Below are 20,546 nucleotides of genomic sequence, written 5' to 3' on the forward strand. Positions count from 1 at the left end.
AAATGCTACCAGACCAGGGTTAATGTCTTTCTGCACATTTTTGAAAGAGTTTCATTCGATTGGCAGAGAAGAGCCTGAGTTTACTATCTCATCCAATCAGCAGTCCCGCCACCAACACAACACTCACTCTGTACAGCAATGGGGCAATGTGAACCGTCAGTTAATTGTTTTCAATTCACCTCTAAGCTTAGACGTCTGTGCTCCATTGCAGCTGTAGGTCTTAATACACATAGCAACAAATCGGGATTTCAATGTGAATATAGCAAAGGTTTTACTTACAGTTGAGGAGATCTGGATCATTGAAGCATCTTGCCAATGCCGTGTTAAAGGCGAATCATAAATTTTCTAATTTTTGCTCACCTCATTTTCGCTGACTGGTACTTGGTCAATTCCTTTGCTTATGGATGCCCAGGATCTGGCCGTTATCATGCAGGCAAAGAGTGGATACAAATCGCCAGCCCCCAGCTGCCGGCTATACGTCTCAATGCCCTTCATGTCGGTCTTGATTAGAGAGCGCCATAGACGGCAATAATCCAGACGGAACTCGTCTGTCAGGGTCTGAACAAAACCAAGAATTAAAAGGAAGTCCAGGTAACAATTGCAACTGGACATCAACCCATCTAAAAAAGCATCCAAAACATTGACTTTGCTTTATACTTGAAATCTAGATATACAATTTACGCCAGAAAACTCCTATTTCAAAGTTCAATGTAAATTTATTACCTAAATACGTCTATGCCAGCTTATTGCCAAGTACAATCATGGTCATGGAAAGACAATGATCACCCAAATCATATGACATGCACATGATGATGATGATGACAATATTACCATATACAACCCTGAGGTTAATTTCTGTACAAAATGAATGTATGCATATATACCTACCATAAGATATTAGAGCAGAATTAGGCCATTTGGCCCGTTGAATCTGTTCCACCATTTCATCGGGGTTTATCCATCTTCCCTCTCAGCCCCAATTTCCTGCCTTCTCATCGTATCCCTTCATGCCCTGATTAATCAAGAATGTATCAACCTCTGCCTTAAATGACTTGGCCTCCACATCCACCTGTGGCAAAGAATTCCACAGATTCACCACTCTCTGGCTAAAGAAATTCCTCCTCATCTCCATACTAAAAGGATGCCCCTCTATTCTGAGGCTGTGTCCTCTGGTCTTAGACTCCCACACCATAGGAAACATCCTACCCACATCCACTCTATCGAGGCCTTTCAACATCCGATAGATTTCTATGAGGTCACTCCTTGTTTTTCTGAATTTCAGTGAGTACAGGTCCAGAGCCATCAATTGCTTCTCATATGACAAGCCTTTCAATACTGGAACCATTTTCGTGAACTTCTTTTGAGCCGTCTCCATTTTCAGCACATCCTTTCTTAGCAACACACACAAAATGCAGGAGGAACCCAGCCGATCAGGCAGCAGCTACAAAAAAGAGTAAAAGTCGACATTTCAGGCCAAGACCCTTCTTCAGCATCTTTCATAGATAAGGGCCCTAAAACTGCTCACAATACTCCGAGTGTGGCCTCAACAGTACTTTATGAAGCCTCAACATAACATCCTTGCTTTTATATTATCAAAATGAATGCTAACATCACATTTGCCTTCCTCACCTCTGACTCAACCTGCAAATTAATCTTCAGGGAATCCTGCACGAGGACTCCCATGTCCCTTTGCACCTCGGATTTTTGAACTTTCCCTCCATTTAGAAAATGGTCTTTACTATTTCTAGCAAAGTGCATGACTGACACTGTATTCCATCTGCCACTTCTTCAAATGCATACTGAGAACAGTTATAGACTTGTTGAAAGTGAGTCTGTAAGTTGTGGATTAGTTCAGTGTTAAAGTGAATGGAGCTATCCACACTGGTTCAGGAGCCTGATGGGGAAATAAATATCCTTGAACCTGGAGAATATGGCCTGGATGGTGAGGGGTCCTAGATGATGAATACTGCTTTCTTGTGGCAGCAGTCCTTGTAGGTGTGCTCAATAGAGAGGAGGGATTTGTTTGTGATGGAGTGGGGTCTATCCACCACTTTTTGTAGGCTTTCCTGTTCCTGGGCATTGGTGCTTCCATGCCAGACCATGATGCAACCACTTAGCATAGACTCTACTGTGCATCGACAGAAGGCAAAACTAATCCACTCCAGTGCTCACAATTCCTCTCACTTCTGTATCTAATCAGAGCTCCTTCATCGGTACCATTTTGTCTTCCTCTTTACCCATGGAGGAAGTTGTTCCCTCAAGTGCTTCTATGCTATTTTCCCATCATATCTGTTCTAACCTCTGCTGGACAAAGAACGTGCTGCTCAACTCACTGTCAGGTCCACAAGTAATAAGGGGAACATTGATAGCCCCTATTTTAGGATATCTAGCCAGATGAAAACATTCTCACTCTGGCAATGAACCTTAAAAATTCATGTATAACTTCAAATAAATCTGTTCAGCAGCATTGATTTCAAAGACACATGCTATTCTAAATTGGTCCCCAACTCATGGCTGCCAACATTGTGAAGGACCCCAAGCACCCCTCATACAAACTGTTCTCCCTCCTGCCATCTGGCAAAAGGTACTGAAGCATTTGGGCTCTCACGACCAGATTGTGCACAGTTTCTTCCCCCAAGCCATCAGACTCCTCAATACCCAGAGTCTAGACTGACATCTACATCATTTATTATCATATTGAAATTTGTCCTCTACTGTGCCTATTGTCTTGTTTCTGAATTATTTATGTATTAATTATTGTACTGCCCTACACTGTTTTGTGCACTTTATGTAGTCTAGTGTAGTTTTTATGTTTTGTGTAGTCTAGTGTAGCCTTGAGTTGTCTCACATAGTCTGGCGTACTTTTGTGTTGTTTCATGTAGCACTGTGGTCCTGGAGGAACGTTGTTTCGTTTTTACTGTGTACTGTACCAGCAGTTTCTGGTCGAAATGACAATAAAAAGTGACGTAACTTGAAGGAGTTGCTGCCTACACAAATGATGACATCATCACCATTTTGCCATGACACCCAGAGGCCCCTTTATCAGTTACAGGAGTGTACCTAATAAAGTGGCCACAGGAGCAGAATACATGTTTCAGTGCGCTGTGTGTTCTGAGGTGCTCCTCCGCAATCCAGTGCTGTAACACATGGTTACTCGTCTTACTGTCACCTCTCCATCAGCATGAACCAGTCTGGCCCATTCTCCTCTGTCAAAGGCATTTTCACCCGCAGAAATGCTGCTCACTAGATTTGTTCTTTGTCTTTTTTTTCACATCATTCTCTGTAAACTCTAGAGACTGTTGTGTGTGAAAATCCCAGGAGATCAGCAGTTTCTGGAATACTCAGACCACCCCATCTGGCACCAACAGTCATTCCAAGGTCAAAGTCACCTCAATCACATTTCTTCCACATTTTGATGTTCGGACTGAACAAAAACTGAACCTCTTGACCATGTCTGCATGCTTTAATGCATTGACTTGCTCCCACACGTTTGGCTGATCAGATATTTGCGTTAATGACCAGGTATACAGGTGTTTCTAATAAAGCAGCCACTAACTGTGTGTTAGTTTCTTTGCGAATGTCTGAGGAGTTCCTGATTGTCTGAAAGATACTGTATATTTCAATCTATGTAAAAAGTTTCAAGTCTGTCACAGCATATCCATCAACCGCTAAGTGCTTGGATATTGATACAAGATTAAAATCGGCTACAATTTAATTATGTTTGTTCAGAATTGGAACCCAGATCTTATAAGCACCATTTTGCTATTACACTCAGTGGCTACTTTAATAGGTACCTCTTGTACCTAATAAAGTGGCCACTGAGTTTATATAATGACAGCAGGAATCCGAGAACAGTTCCATAATAATCTCACTTCTTAACTTCAAGATAAATCTCTTTACAATGGCTGCCCTAGTTTTTCCCAAAACAATGCAAGTGAACAGCTCCTTGGTGCTCGATGCCAACCTTGTCTCAGTGGGTGTCTGGATCAGAAGGTCATGGGTTCAAGTCCCATGATCTCTCCAAACACAGTCTTTAGAAAGGGGTGTTAAGCCAGGAGCCTGTTCTTCTGAACTCAAAATATCCTGCAGCATCACTTGAAAATCACCTCCTACATTGTGGCTGGATGATAGCCAAGATTCACTCGTCGGCTAGTAAAATAAAACTAGTGTATGTAAGGCAATATTAGCATATAGTCAGTTCAAACCTTATGGGGAACATACAAGGGTCTAGACAGAGATGTTAACAAACATTAGCTTCTTTCTAGTTACTTTGATTATCTGATGCCAGGTTTCTATCTTTATCTTTAGAACATAGAACATTACAGCACAGTACAAGTTCTGCATTCCACAAAGCTGTGCTGACCTTTTAACCCACTCTTTGATCAATCTAACCATTCCCACCTACATAGACCTCCATTTTTTTTGTAATTTATTTTTTTATTGAAGTTCATCATCAAACAAACATTTCCATAAGATGTAGTTCGGACATTGTACATATATATCATATAATCATATGTCACAAATCTCCACATAGTATATATCTGAGGTATACACTTATAGAAAAGAGTAGAAAGAAAAAACTATGTACAAGTAGGGAGTGATTTTTTTTTTACAACATTGATTTGTGAGAATAAAATCAGGCCTATGAGGCACTATGTAGTAAAACCATTTTTCCCAGTTTGAATCAAATTGTTCCAGCTTATGATTAACAGATGTTGTTATCTTCTCCATTTTGTAAATGTCCATTGTAATTTCCATCCATGCATTTAAAGTTGGGCTCTCCTGTGATAACCATTTCCCAGTAAGAGTCTTTTTACCAGTCACCAACTGTATATTCATTAAATATTGATCTCTTTTCAACCATTCTTGAGGTATATACCCAAAATATATGGTTTTATTCTCTAAGGGTATTTCACATTTAAAGATGTCTTGTAGGACATTGTGTATACCCCTCCAATAGTTTTTGATAACAGGGCAGTCCCAAAAAATATGATAATGATTTGCATTTTGATTTCCACAATTTCTCCAGCAAACAGGGAGGTTACTATCATAATGGGATTTCTGAAAGGGTGTAATAAAATATCTTATCAAGTTTTTCCATCCAAACTCCCTCCATTTCTGTGAACTGGTACACTTCCATTGATATCTCCATATTGTTGTCCATTCTTCCTCAGATATAATTATCCCTCCTTCTCCCATTTTGTTTTAATGTATGAAGTCGAATTTTAAGATTTGACATTCTTGAAATGATTCTACAGCCCTCCATTTTTCTATCATCAATGTGCCTCTTACATGTTACTAATGTATCTTCACTGTGTGTGTGAAAACCTACCACTCACATCCCTTCAATACTTTCCTCCAATCACCTTAAACTTAAAGTCTCTCATATTAGCCACTTCCACCCTTGGAAAAAATTTCTAGCTATCCACTTGATTTATAGCTCTTATCATCCTGCATACGTCTGCCAAGTCACCTCTCATCCTCCTTCGCTCTGGACAGAAAAGTCCTAGCTCCCTCATAAGACATGCTCTTTAATTCAGGCAGCATCCAGGTAAATCTCCTCTGTACTCTCTCTAAAGCTTCCATATCCTTCCTATAATGAGGTGACCAGAACTGAACACAGTATTTGAAATGTGGTTTAACCAGTGTTTTATAGAGCTGCAACATTACTTTTTAGCTCTTGACCACAATCCCCCACCTAATGAAGGTCCACTCACCATCTGGCTTCTTAACAAACCTATGCGGTAACTTTGAAGGATCTATGGACATGGACCCCAAGATTTCTCCGAACCTCCACACTGTTAAGAATCCTACCATTAGCCCTGTTTTTTTTTTGCATTCAAATTCCAAGGTGAATCAATTCACACTTTTCCAGGCTGAACGGCATCTGCCACTTCTCAGCCCAGCTCTGCATCTTGTCAACTTCTTACACTATTGACAACTCCACTAACCTTCATGTCATCTGAAACCCTTCCACTTTCTCATCCAAGTCATTTATAAAAATTAGAAAGAGCAGGGTTATCAGAATATATCCCTGTGGAACATTACTAGTTACTGACCTTCAGGCAGAATACACTCCATCGACAACCACCCTCTTCCTTCTGTGGGCAAGCCAATTCTGAATCCACACAATCAGACCATGTGCCTCCTGACTTTCTGAATAACCCTCTCTTATTAAATGCTTTACTAAATGTAGTACAATACTATGCAAAAGTCTTAGGCACATATAGTTAAGGTGTCTAAGACTTGCACAATACTATAGCTGTCAATGTGAAGTGGAAAGCCAGTTTATTACTTTGGCAGGAATAAACTCGGCCTTGGTTGAATGAACTTGGCCTTTTCTCCTTGAAGCGATGGAGATTGAGAGGTGACCTGATAGAGGTGCACAAGATAATGAGAGGCACTGATTGTTTGGATAGTCAGAGGCTTTTTCCCAGGGTTGAAATGGCTAGCACAGGAGGGCATAATCTTAAGGTGCTTGAAAGTAGGTACAGGGGTAGGTTTTTTACGCAGAATGGTGAGTGTGTGGAATGGGCTGCCGGTGGTGGTGGTGGACGTGGAAACGATAGGGTCTTTTAAGAGACTCCTGGAGAGGTACATGGAGCTTAAAAAAGATAGAGGGCTATGGGTGAGCCTAGGTAGTTTCTCAGGTAAGGACATGTTCGGCACAGCTTTGTGGGCTGAAGGGCCTGTATTGTGCTGTAGGTTTTCTATGTTTCTAAAGAATGTTGGGAATAGTGAGGATGGAGTGCCACAGGAAGGGTGTGGGACAGGTGGCAGAGAAGGAGTGCCAGGAGTGGTGAGTGGCACAGGTACAGACACACCCAGCCCTGAGACACCAGGCAAGGTCATTTGATTCCAAACAATTAGTTTACTGATCATTATAAAATGTTTCTCTGGTGCTTCCTGCTTTCTCCCCTTTCCCTTTCCCTTCCCTTTTCCCACCACGGCATCCCTCTCCTTGTCCTCAGAAACAGGTTTATCATCACTCACATCTGTCATGAAATTTGTTTTTTATTGTGGCAGTGGTACAGAGGATATATGTGCCCAAGACTTTCGCACAATTCTGTACATTTTTTTAAGTGGTAGCCAGTGCACACATAGTTAACTCCCGCAATGAGAATGTGGAATGTCAGGGGGAACAAAGGGGACTTGGTAACAACTAGATAACCTGTATGTTCATGATAACTGCTTAAGATAGAGGCCAGGTCTCTATCAACAACAGATTAGTTGAATAAAATGGTGTATACATGCCGTTTTTTTAAAAAAAGTTACCAAACACAATTTGACACAGCCACATTACAAAAGGCTTAGTTTCAGGAATGCTTTAAGGAAATGCGTGCAGTGCAGCTCACTGCATCAGGAGCCTCAGCAGCTGAGTTTGTGAGACGACTTTCCTGCATCGGTTGCTGTCCTCAGTGGGATGGCACTGCCTCAGCTGCGAGATTCACGCTGAGCGCGCCGGAATTCACAGACCAGCATTCGGGCACAGGGGAAAACGTGCTCCTGCTCCCTCTGAGTCTCATCAGGTCAGCAGCAGTCAAGAACACCTTCCAAAGACAAACTGCGCATCTGTACGCGCACAAGTCCCCATGGTCACCGACTACGGTCGAGTGATCACCTCAACAGCATGCAAATAATGAGAGGACCATCTGCATGTTTTTAAACACGGGCGAGTGCAGCTGGCAATTCAGCCAGGACACTTGATTAGGTCAACAGGCGCCTGTTTCCCAGTGAAAGCCACAGAAACAGGCAGGTCAGAGAACTGTCAGATACACTTCCAGACAGAGCACATGGAGTAGATGGGCCAAAGGGCCTGCTTCTGTGCTGTATTGCTCTATGACTCTAGAAAGGAAAGAGAAATGTTGAGAAGCTGAGGAAAGGGGAGTTAATCTCTGTTGTCTTTCCACTTTCTTTTCTCAGCAGCTCTCCAGGCTGGTTTTTTTTCTCTCACCACTGCGTCCATCAGGAAACATGGGAGGAGGTCAAGCTTTATACTTAAATCCATGTTTTCAAATCCTGGCAGTGCCTCACCTCTTGTGCCTCTGGAACCTGCTACAGTTATGCAAACTTCTAAGGTTTCTGCCCACTTCCCTCACCCTGCCTCAGTGGCCATGTCTTCAGTTGTGTGGAAACCAACCTCTGGAAGTCCTTCTCTTGGTGTTTCTTGGTATTCGCATTGGTGTTGATATACTATTGTCACATGCATTGAAATACAGGCATATCATTCCATACATAAGCACATTGAGGTATTATTTAGAAAACACAATGCAGAATAACATCATTGGACATAGGAGGAGAATTAGGCCATTCGGCCCATTGAGTCTGCTGCACTTTTCATCATGGCTGCTCCATTTCCCTCTCAGCCCCATTGTCCTACCTCTCCCCATAACCTTTCATGCTCTGACTAACCAAGAATCTATCAACCTCTGCCTCAATTACACCCAATGACCTGGCCTCCACAGCTGCCGGTGGCAAAGTTCCCACAGTTTCACCATCCTCTGGTTAAAGAAATTACTCTTTATCTCCATTCTTAATGGAGGTCTCTATTCTAAAGCTGTGCTCCCTGGTCCCAAACTGCCCCACCATAGGAAACAGCCACTCTATCTAGGCCTTTCAATATACAATAGATTTCAATGAGATTCCACCCCTCCACCCACAATTCTTCTAAATTCCAGCGACTAAAGGCCCAGAGCCATCAATCGCCCCTCATACAATAAGTCTTTCATTCATGGAATCATTCTTGTGAACCTCCTCTGAACCGTCTCCAATGTCAGCAAATTCTTTCTTAGAAAAGGGGTCCAAAACTGCTCACAATACCAAGTGAGGCCTCACAGGTGCCTTATAAACCCTCAGCATTACATCCAATATTACTACGTAATACAGTGTTACAGTTCCCGAGAAAGTGCAGTACAGGGAGGGAAATGAAATACAAGGAGCATGGTGAAGAAGTTTGGTTTATTATTGCCACATGTACCATGATACAACAAAAACCTTGCCTTGCATACCGTTCATACTGATTAATTCATTACAATTAGAAACATAGAAAACCTACAGCACAATACAGGCCCTTCCGCACAAAGCTCTGCCAAACATGTCCCTACCTTAGAACTACCTTGGCTTTACCAATAGCCATCTATTTTTCCAAGCTCCATGTAGCCATCCAGGAGTCTCTTAGAAGACCTTATCGTATCTGCCTCCGCCGCCAGCAGCCAATTCCACGCAATCACCACTCTCTGCGTGTATATATACAAAAAAAAACAAACTTGCCCCTGACATCTCCTCTATACCTACTTCTAAGAACCAGTTGAGGTAGTACTAGTTAAAGCAATAACAGAATGCATAATAAAAAACACAGGCAGAGAATAAGGCGCAAGTTCATAATGAGGTAATTTATGAGGTCAAGAGTCCATCTTATTGTACTAAGGAACTGTTGAACAATCTTATAGTAGTGGGGTAGAAGCCGTCTGTGACCCTGGTGGTACGTGCCTTCAGGCTTTTGTAACTTCCGCCCAATGGAAGGAGGGAGAAAAGAGAGAATGACTGGGGTAGGTGGGCTCTTTTATTCTGCTGGCTACTTCATTAAGGCAGTCTATGGAGAGGAGACTGGAATTTGTACCACATCCTCTGGCAACTCATTCCATATACTCACCACACTCTATGTGGAAAAGCTGCCTCTCGTGCCCCTTTTAAATCTTTACACTCACATTAAGCCTATGCCTTCTTGTTTTAGAAATTCAAGTACTTTCATTATCAAAGAATGTATAAATTCTACACCTTGAGATTTGTCTGCATACAGGCAGCCACAATGCAAGAAACTCAAAAAACCCAATTTTAAAAAAGGAAGACCAAAACCACTAGGTTGAGAAAGACAGGGGTAAAAACGTACACACATCATGCAAACAACAGAATTCTAAACCAGATTGTGTCCTTAGATCTGGAGCTGCCAGAGTAGGCACACCTACCCTGGAGAAAAGACCTTTGCTATTCACCTTATATGCACCTCTCATGACTTCATTGATTTCTTGATGGGCACTTGATGGTTGGTACTGACTTAATGGGCTGAAGGACCTGTTTCCATTCTGTATGCTTCTGTAAGATCTCATTTGGTTCTTGGTCATATATATTCAGTTCAAAGGTAATGTTATAGCTCTGTAAATCCCTGCTTAGACTACACTTGGAGTATTACGTTCAGTTCTGGTCATCTCATTAAAGAAAGGATGTAGAAGTTTTTAGAGAGGATGCAGAAGATATTTACCAGGATACTACTTAGATCACAGGACATGGCTTGTGAAAATAGGTTAAGCAAGCTAGGATTTTTCTCTGTGGAGCAAGGGAGGATGAGAGGTGAATTGATAGAGATGTACAGGTTGTAAAAGGCATAGACCATGAGCAGAGGCTTTTTTCCTGGGTGGAAATGCTGGCTAACATATGAGGAGTGTTTGTCGGCTCTTGGATTGTATTCATTAGAGTATAGAAGAATGAGAGGGGATCTCATAGAAACATTTCGAATGTTGAAAGGGTTGGACAGAGTAGGTGCAGAAAGGCTGTTTCCCTTGGTGGTTGAGTACAGAACAAAAGGCCACAGTCTTAGAATTAGAGGGTACCCATTTAAAAAAGATGAGGAGAATTTTTTTAGCCAGAGGGTCATGGATTTATGGAATTCATTGCCACATACAGCTGTGGAGGCCCAATCATTGAGGGTGTTTGAGGAGGAGATTGATAGGTATCTAATTAGTCAGGGTATCAAGGGATATGGGGAAAAAGCCAGAAATTGGAACTAGATGGGAGAAAAGCTTGGCTCATGGTGGAGTGGCAGAGCAGACTCAATGGGCCAAATGGCCTACTTCTCCTTTGTCCTGTGATCTTGTGAAATGGCTAATATCGAGGGAATAATTTTAAAGTAATTTGAGGAAAGCAGAGGGGTGATGTCAGTGGCAGGTTTTTTTAGACAGAAAGTGGTGAGTGTGTGGAATGCACTGCCAGGCGTGGTGGTAGAGGCAGATAGATTAGGGATATTGAAGAAACTCTTAGGTAGGCACACAGATGATCAAAAATGAGGACTAGGTGTGAGGGAAGGGTTAGATTGATCTTAGAGTGGGTTAAAAGGTCAGCACAATATTGGAGCCAAAGGGCCTGTACTGTGCTATGTGCTATGTTCTATCCAGTAGGATAGAGGATAGGTAAATGGAATAGGTAAGAATGGGCCACTTGTCAATTGACATAATGTTTCAAGTGTTGAGTTTCAGATCTTTGGGTTCACACCTGCTGGATTTGTTGATGTCAACCATCCCCCAAGAACACAAGGAGGAACAAATGGAAGAATGAACCTGAACTGAACACGGACGCCCAGTCAGTCTGTCAGCAGAAGCAATGACCTGTAATTATATAGCACGGTTCTCAGGAGTATCAGCAAACTGAATCTCTCAGCACCACAAACTGCCCTCTTTACCATTAATCACATCTACACAGAGTGTTGTCATAGGAAAGCAGCACACATTTCAGTTAACCTCACCACCCAGCTCATGCTCCCTTCTCACTGCTGGCATCAGGAAGAAGGTACAGGAGCCTCAGGACTCACACCACCATGTTCAGGAACTGTTACTACCATCAGGTTCTTGAACCGAAGGGGATAACTTCACTTGCCCCATCATTGACATATCTTCACAGGCTATGGACTCTTCATCGAATGTTCTTGATATTTATTGCTTATTTATTTATTATTATTTTGCTCCATTTTGTCTTTACACAGTTTGTTGTCTCTGGCACATTGGTTGAACACCCAAGTTGGTGCGGTCTTTCATCAATTCTATTATGGTTATTATCCTATTATGGATTTAATGAGTATGCCCACAAGATAATAAACGTGTATATGGTGACGTATATGTACTTTGATAAAAAAATTTACTTAAAAGTTTGAAACTCAGGTGGAATATTGTATCGAAAGAGAGAGACAGATTCCTTTCTGAATGGGGTCCCCTCAAGGATCAGTTTTGAATCAATGTTTTACTTGTGAAGGTTCCTCAACTCACCCATTTGCCCCCTTACCTAACTTCACCTGCCAGGTTGTACTCCTTCCTCTTCCTCCCCTCACCACCTTTTTATTCTCACTTCTTTCCTCTTCCTTTAGTACCCTGATGAAGGGTCTTGGACCAAAAGTTCGACTGTTCATTCCTCTCCATAGATGCTTCCTGACCTGCTGAGCTCCTCCAGCATTTTGTGCATGTAACTCTGGATTTCCAGCATCTGCAGCATCTTTTATGTTTACGTTTTTCTTTCGTGAAGGCTAGACAACCTGGATTTGGAAATAACCCAAATAGGAAGTTTGCTAATGATACAAAACTGAGCCAGGGAGGCAATATAGAGGCAGCTAATATACAGGAGAACGTGGCAAACACAAGGAAAATTCTGCTTGAGGGAGTTCATAATGAAGTGGTGCACTTTAGAAAACATTAAAAGATTGTCACAGATACATCGAAATATTCAATGAAATTTGAGGCATTGTTTGCGATGTGCTGGGGCCAGGCAACAAGTGTTGCCATACTTTCAGTGCCGACATGGCATGCCCACAACTCATTAACTCTCACCCTCTTTTGGAACGTGGGAGGAAACCAAGGAGGAAAATGTACAAACAGCGGCAGGAATTGAACCTTCAATAACTGATAACTGATGCTCACTATGCCGCCCCTTACGGAGGTACAATGTAGAGAGAAGGTACAAATTAATGGGTCCAAGAGCAAAGACTAATGCAAGGTTTGGATGTTTTCAGCACTGGGCCAGATTGAAAAGGTTAGGGTGTGTCAGGGCTCGAGGTGAGAAAATGACTGGATCAGCTTGCTGCCTCTGTGAGCTGAGGCTGTGGTCTACAACTACGGGCTCCTGAATGAGCTGCAGGGATGCCTGGCTTTGTGTCTGTGACTCACTTTCGTGAACTTCAGTTCTGAATGAGATTTGCTTACTGTCATTGTCTGCACGATTTTTTTTAAGTCTCTGCACATTGAACTTTTGACTTTTTTTCAATGGGTTCCACTGGGTTTCTTTGTTTTGCAGCTGCCTACAAGGAGACAGACCTCAAGGTTGCATTAAGTACACATACTTTGATAATAAATGTATACTTTGAACTTTATCAAAGTAACAGTAATTTGCACTATCTCTCCACATTGTGCAGAGTGACCTGGGCGCACATTCACAAATCTTTGACAGCACAAGTAAAACCATATATATAAAAAAAAGTCTGTAAATAAGCACACTGAATATATATTTTTTAAAAAAGCATGAACTCCCATTAAACCTTTATGAATCACTGGTTGTGACTCAGCAGGAACACTGCACATTTCTCGGAACTACGCTTGGGCGTTGGAAGCTGTACAAGAGGAGGAAATGCAAGGAGGTACCTGGGATGTAAGAGAATAGTGATGAAAGCATAGATTCCTAGCACATACAGAATCTCACACAAAATGCTGGAGGAACTCAGCAGGTCAGGCAACTTCTATAGAAAAGAACTAGAAAGGCAGGGGGTAGAAGCCAGAATAAGGAGGTGGTGGGAGAGGGGAAGGAGTACAAGCTAGAAGGTGATAGGTATAGCAAGGTGAGTGGGGGAGGAGGTAAGAGGCAGGGAGGTGATAGGTAGGAAAGGCAAAGGGTTGGAGAAGGAATCTGACAGGAGAGGAGAATGGACCATGGGAGAAAGGGAAGAAGGGGCACCAGGGGGTGAAGAGGAGAGGTAAGAGAGGAGCCCAGAGTGGGGAACAGAAGAGGGAATGGGAGGGGGAAATTACCCCTCATGTTTATGATAGCTTCCTACTGTGGTTTTTAGATTCTGCAACTCTGGGTGGAACCTTTAGCCTCTCCCTGAAATATTAACTCACCCCTTCATGTTCCAGATGGAGCCAGGTTCACAGAAAATTTGACAATAATTCCCTGATCCCATTAAATACCCTCAGGGAATGCATGGCAGGTGTCAGATTCAGGCAGGCAACGAGATCCATTCAAATAAACCTTGTCATTCCAAAAGTCAGGAAGACAGCAGGTTGGGGAATTCCTGAAAGTCCTAAGGCTTTTAGATCCCTCCGTGGAGACTGGAGATGATCCCTTAACACCAGACAGATAACAAGCACCTTAAAATGAATCCATGCTTTTTTTTGTCAGGAAAGCCAGTCAAGTTAAAAGCAACGAAAGTAGAAGCTCAGATCAGGCTATGTTCACAAGCAGGGATGTCAATTTAACACACGGTGTTGTATGTCACTCAACCTTACTGTAACACAGTGGCTGAGTCAAAGACTTCAATGTGCAGTGACAGCTGAGCAGTAAACAATTCCACCGGCCAGAGGAGATGAGCTGAAATGCTGAAGAATTATTGAGGGAAACATTTCATAAATTGCACTCCCACTCAGACGAGTACAATATCCGGAACACTGAGGGACCACAACAACCTTTTCTGCTGAAATAAAGTTGTGCCGAGGTAATTAGCTTTTCAGAACAGTACTTTGTTTTGTGGGGGGTGGGGAGAGAGTCTAGTTCAATAATAATTTCTTCTCTCTCATTCACTGTACAGTGTACTTGTTTAACTTTTATTTTACTTTGAGATACAGCAGGGTAACACGCCTTTCTGGCACAAAGAGTCCGAGCCACCCAATTACAACCATGTGACCAATTGACCTACTAACCTGTACATCTTTGGACTGTGAGAGGAAACTGGAGCACCCAGAGGAAACCCATGCAGTTATAGGAAGAACATACAAATTCCTTATAGACAGTGGCAGAAATTGACCCTGGCCTGTTTGCACTGAAGTAACATTCCGCTAACCACTAGGCCATGGTCCTGTCTGTTTCATGTTTGGTAGCAGGCATGAAGGAGCTATGTATAAATATGTTGGTTTCATTGGCCAGTACTTGTCGTTCAAAGTTATTAGATAATAAGACCATTAGAAATACGAGCACAATTAGGTCTATAGGCCTATCAAGTCTGCTCTGCTATTTGATCAGGCTAATTCATTTCCCACTCAACCCCATTCTCCCATCTTCTCCCCATAACCTTTCATGCCCTGATGTATCAAGAATCTATCAACCTTCACCTTAAGTACACTCAATGACACGGTCTCCACAGCCGCTTGTGGCAATGAATTCCACAGATTCACCACCTCTGGCTAAAGAAATACCTCCTCATTTCCATTCTAAAATAATGCCCCTCTATCCTGAGGTTGTGCCCTCTGGACCTCGACTCCCCTGCTATAGGAAACATCCGCTCCACATCCACTCTATCTAGGCCTTTCAACATTTGATAGGTTTCAGCGATATCCCAGCCCCTCCCCATTCTTCTAAATTCCTGTGAGCAGAGGCCCAGAACCATCAGGCACTCCTCATATGATAATCCTTTCATTCCTGAAATCATTTTCATGAAATATGATCTGTGGCTTACCTCTAGAAAGAGGCCACAGCCCACTGTTCCTCCAATGGCATTATCACTGCAAAAAAATCAATCCCCTACAACATAGACATAGATATAGCAAACTCATACAGCTTAGAAATGTGCCCATCAGATCACCAGTCCAGATGAAGGGTCTTGAAAAGAAACATCAACTGATCATTTCTCTTCACGTGTGCCGTCTGACCTGCTAAGTTCTTCCAGCTTTGTGTGTGTTCCATCAGGTCACCAGGCCCATTAAATACCCATTGGACTAAACCCAATTTACTCACGTTTCCCATCAGCAAAACCACTACTGGCAATTCACATGATCAATTCAGCTGCAGACCTGCACGTTGTTTGAGATGTAGGAAGCAACTGAGCACTTGGGGGATACTCATGTGGTCACAGGGAGAAGGTGGAAGCTCCACAGAGACGGCACCCAAGGTCAGGATCGAACTTCAGTCTCTGAGGCTGTGAGACAATAGTTCTAACAGGTGTGTTCTGTGTTAACAGGACAGAGCGACCACTCCCCGCTGAACATCAACGGCTCCTCGGTAGAGATCGTTAAGAGCACCAAATTTCTTGGAGTTCACATGGCGGAGAATCTCAGCTGGTCCCTCACCACCAGCTCCATAGCAAAGAAAGCCCAGCAGCGTCTCTACTTTCTGCGAAGGCTGAGGAAAGTCCATCTCCCACCCCCCATCCTCATCACATTCTACAGCGGTTGTATTGAGAGCAGCCTGAGCAGCTGCATCACTGCCTGGTTCGGAAATTGCACCATCTCAGATCACAAGGCTCTGCAGCGGATAGTGAGGTCAGCTGAGAAGATCATCGGGTTCTCTCTTCCCGCCATCACAGACATTTACACTACACGCTGCATCCGCAAAGCAAACAGCATTATGAAGGACCCCATGCACCCTTCATACAATCTCTTCTCTCTCCTGCCATCTGGGAAAAGGCACCAAAGCATTTGGAGTCTCACGACCAGACTACATAACAGTTTCTTCCCCCAAGCTATCAGACTCCTCAATACACAGAGCCTGGACTGACACCAACTTACTGCCCTCTACTGTGCCTATTGTCTTGCTTATTATTTATTATAATGCCTGCACTGTTTTGTGCACTTTATGCAGTCCTGGGTAGGTCTGTAGTCTAGTGTAGTTTTTTTTTGTCTATGTTGTTTTTTACGTAGTTCAGTCTAGCTTTTGTACTGTGTCATGTAACACCATAGTCCTGAAAAAACGTTTTCTCATTTTTACTATGCACTGTACCAGCAGTTATGGTCGAAATGACAATAAAAGTGACTTGACTTAAACTACATGAAAAGTAGTCCAGGTTTTACACAAGTCAGCAAGGTATGGTGACGGTTAATGTAATGCTTTACTGCACCAGCTGTAAGATCAAAGTTCAATTCCTATTGCTGTCTGTAAGGAGGTTGTACATTCTCATAAGACATAGAAGCAGAATTAGGCCATTCAGCCCATCAAGTCTGCTCTGCAATTTCATCATGGCTGATCCATTTCCCTCTCAACCCTGCCTTCTCTTCAGAAACTTTTGCACCCTAACTAATCAAGAACCTATTAACCTCTACCTTAAATGCACCTAGTGATCTGGACTCCACCGCCACCTGTTGCAAGAACTCCATAGACTCACCACCCTCAGGCTAAATAAATTCCTCCTCATTTCTGTTCTAAATGGATGTCTCTCTGTTTTGAGGCTGTGCTCTCTGGTCCCAGAGTTGCGTGGGTTAGAGATAGTAAATTGTATCATGCTATGTTGACATGAAAAGCATAGCAACGCTTGAAAGCTGCCCCAGCACATCCTTGGACTGGGTTGGTTACTGACATAAAGTGACGTCTTTCACTATGTTCCAATGTACCTGCGACAAAAGGAGCTAATCTTCCCTTCACATTTCTGAGGGCAATGATTCCCTGGGCTCTGTTGGACAACGTATCTTTTCTCTCTGTGACACAGGTTGCTTCCTAGCTGATGCCAAGGCTGCATCTTCGAAAGAACAGGATCGAAGCTGGATCCCGGAGGTACAAGACAGCAGTTTTATTGGCTGCATTGCCTTGCTCCCTGCAATCTGTTGCATTTGTGCTGGTATGTAATTCAGTCTTCGCCCTCAAGGCACATCATAGTCATACAGTACAGATCAGGCCCCTCGGCCCATCTAGTCCATGCCACACCATTATTCCATCTTGTCCCATTGACCTGCACCTCAACCAAAACATTCAATACCCCACCCATCCATGTACAAAGTTCTCTTAAAAGTTGCAGCTGAACCCCCATCTACCACTTCTAATGGCAGATCATTCCGCACTCACAGCACATTCTGAGTGAGTAAGATTTCCTTCAGGTTTCCCTTAATTATTTCACCTTTGAACCTTAACCTATGGCCTCTACTTCCAGGCTCATCCAACTTCAGTGATGAAAACCTGTTTGCATTTCTTTTATCTATATCTCTCATAACTTTGTATACCACTATCAAATCTCCCCCCATTCTCCTAAGCTTCAGGAAATAAAGTCCTAACCTATTCAACCTTTCCATATATTTCCCTATAATTCATGTAGGAGAGAAAAGGTTCTGTTTGTGTGGCATTCGCATGTTCTTCCTGTGACTGCATGGATTTACCCTAGGTGCTCCAATTTCCTCCTATGTGCTGGCTGGTGGGTAAATTTGCTAGATTACCCCAAGTATTGGTGGTTGATATGGAAAGTAGTGGGGCAATAATGGGAAGGTCAGACAGAACAAGTTGCCTGCAAATAAGTGGGGGGGATTATTTCTTAATCTGGAGATATAGGCCAACAAAACTGTGCCACCCAATTATGCCCATGTGAACAATAAACCCGTATGTCCTTGGAATGTGGGAAGAAACCAGAGCACACAGTCACAGAGAGAACATCCAAGCTCCTTGCAGACAGCGGTGGAATTAAATGTGAATCGCTGGTACTGTAATGGGTCAGATGGGATTAGTCCAAGAGCCAGAGTTGACTCAATGTCTGAATGGCTTCAACTAATGTTCATTGTAAGGAAGGTTTATAAAATTGCGAGGTGCACAGATAAATAGCCGATATGTTTTCTCAGCCCCTATGTCTAATATTTTATATTATTCTATATTCTATATTATTATGTCTAATAATTAATTTGTATTTTTCTGAAGATACAGCCTGGTAACTGGCCATTCCAGCCCTAAGAGCCCGCGCCACCCAATTGAACACAAGTGACCAATTAACTTAGTAACCCATTCGCCTTCAGAATGTGGGGAAAATCTGGAGCACCCAGAGGAAACCCATGTGGGCATGCAGAGAATGTACAAAGTCACTCAGAGGCAGCATTATGCTAATCGCTGCACTACCATTCAGTCCCAATACTAGATAGAGGGCATGCATTTCAAGTCCGAAGAAGATCCGTGGGGCAAATTGAAAATCATGCATGCATGGAGTACACCATTAGTCCTAATGAAGGGTCCCAGCCCAAAATGTTGACTGTCATAGACTCCTGTCTATGGGTGCTGACTGACTTATTGAGTGCCTCCAGCATTTTGTGTGTGTGACAATCAAGCCTCTGTCACACCAATGGCTAAAGCGGAGCAATGGAATAAAGTAGGTAAACAATTGATACCATGTTGGAGTGTGGGCTCTGTGTCACATTGGGTAGTGTGTTGGAGTGTGGACTCTGTGACACATTGGATAGTGTGTTGGGCTTGTACTGATGTTTGATGATGTAATTGAAAGGTGACCAGATTTCAGGTTGAGCTGAGGTTTATGGGGGAGATTCCTGGTAAAGAGGAAGCACTAAAATATGCCAAACGGTAGTGGGGTTGTGAGCTGGCCATTTATCCACACCTCACAGCACGGGCCTCAGCAGAGATAACTACAGTCCAAAAGAGCCTAGAACACAATAAATAAACGTTACAAAAACAGAATCCATCAAACCTACTGTCTTTTCAATGTCCATAAATAGCTTGTCACAGTGGGCCTGTCAGAAACTGAAAAGCTGATGAAAGCCCAACAACCAAGTGTTGATGGATTTACCGTGTTTCTCTTGTCACAGGACTAAAATGGTACTTTTTATATCTGTGGGAGAAGCATCAGCCCCCGCAGTCAGTGGAAACCTAAAGAGTTGCCAGATCTTTGACCCACGACGTAAACTGTTTCTCTCTCCACAGGTACCACCTGACCTGCAGAGCGTTCCTAGCATTTCCTGTTTTAATTAAAGATCTGTAGCTGCTGGAAATCTGAAATACAAACAGAAATTGGAGGTAGGTTAATTTTGCTACAGTAAGAAGCCGCAAGCACCTCAAATTTGAAGGTGAGTTGTGAAATCAGTGGGAGTTGTAGGTTCAAAAAATGGCTAAAAGCCCTTATCCTACCTCAGGCTACATTTTGTTTCTGTGTCTCAGTATCCACTTGCATAGTTATCACAAACACAAGTGATTCTTCAGGTGCTGGAAACTGAGCAATGCACATTAAGTGCTGAAGGAACCAGCATAATAGTTAGCACCTATGGTGCAGAATAAGCAGTCGACATGATGAAGGATCTCAGGCTGAAACATCGACAGTTTATTCCCCTCCATAGATGCTGCCTGAACTGATGAGTTCCTCCATCATTTTGTGTGTGAGTTGCACTCGCATCATGTTTATCTTTGCACAGGTGTATGATTTGCGTAATTTAAGTATATATAACTTGTCATGTTTGTAATGTGCTGTACTGCTGATGTACAAAGCAAAATCTCATGGCATTTATACCCTATGTATACATGGCTATAAACTTTAATTTGACCCTGAAACATGGGGAGAAAAAAATCAGCTTGGTGTAGGACTGGTGTAAGCAGATTATTGATTCTCAGCTTGGAAACAGTTAACTAAAGGGTCTCTGTCTGTATTCAGTGTTTCCGAGATGCTGAAAATACTCAACAGGTCAGGCAGCATCCATGCAGAGAGACACAGCATTTATGTTTATCACAGAAAGGAAGTTGCTGAGAAGATCTTCACTCAGACATCATCCTCAGCAAACAATCTGTTGCACTCTCTATTCCTTTGAATTCCCTGTAAACCTTTCCAAGTTATCAAATTTTAGTTACAGTTGTCAAAACCTATCGAATATTTAAGGTCCTCGATGGAGTGGACATAGTGA

General features: G+C 42.7%; 1 protein-coding gene across 7 annotated transcripts in view; it reads right to left on the reverse strand.

The window, feature by feature from the left end:
• adck1 (aarF domain containing kinase 1) overlaps positions 1-20,546 on the reverse strand; it is a 669,842-nt gene that overhangs the window by 190,574 nt on the left and 458,722 nt on the right. For 5 of the 7 annotated variants that reach the window (XM_059961611.1, XM_059961627.1, XM_059961603.1 and 2 more), the window contains one exon: positions 361-558. The exons of the other annotated variants lie outside the window; for them this stretch is intronic. In XM_059961611.1, coding sequence (XP_059817594.1) covers positions 361-558 — 198 coding nt within the window. The remainder of the gene's footprint in view (positions 1-360; positions 559-20,546) is intronic. 7 annotated transcript variants of the gene reach the window in all.

This window comes from Hypanus sabinus, chromosome 2, assembly GCF_030144855.1.
Source record: "Hypanus sabinus isolate sHypSab1 chromosome 2, sHypSab1.hap1, whole genome shotgun sequence".
In the NCBI taxonomy this organism is placed as follows: domain Eukaryota; kingdom Metazoa; phylum Chordata; class Chondrichthyes; order Myliobatiformes; family Dasyatidae; genus Hypanus; species Hypanus sabinus.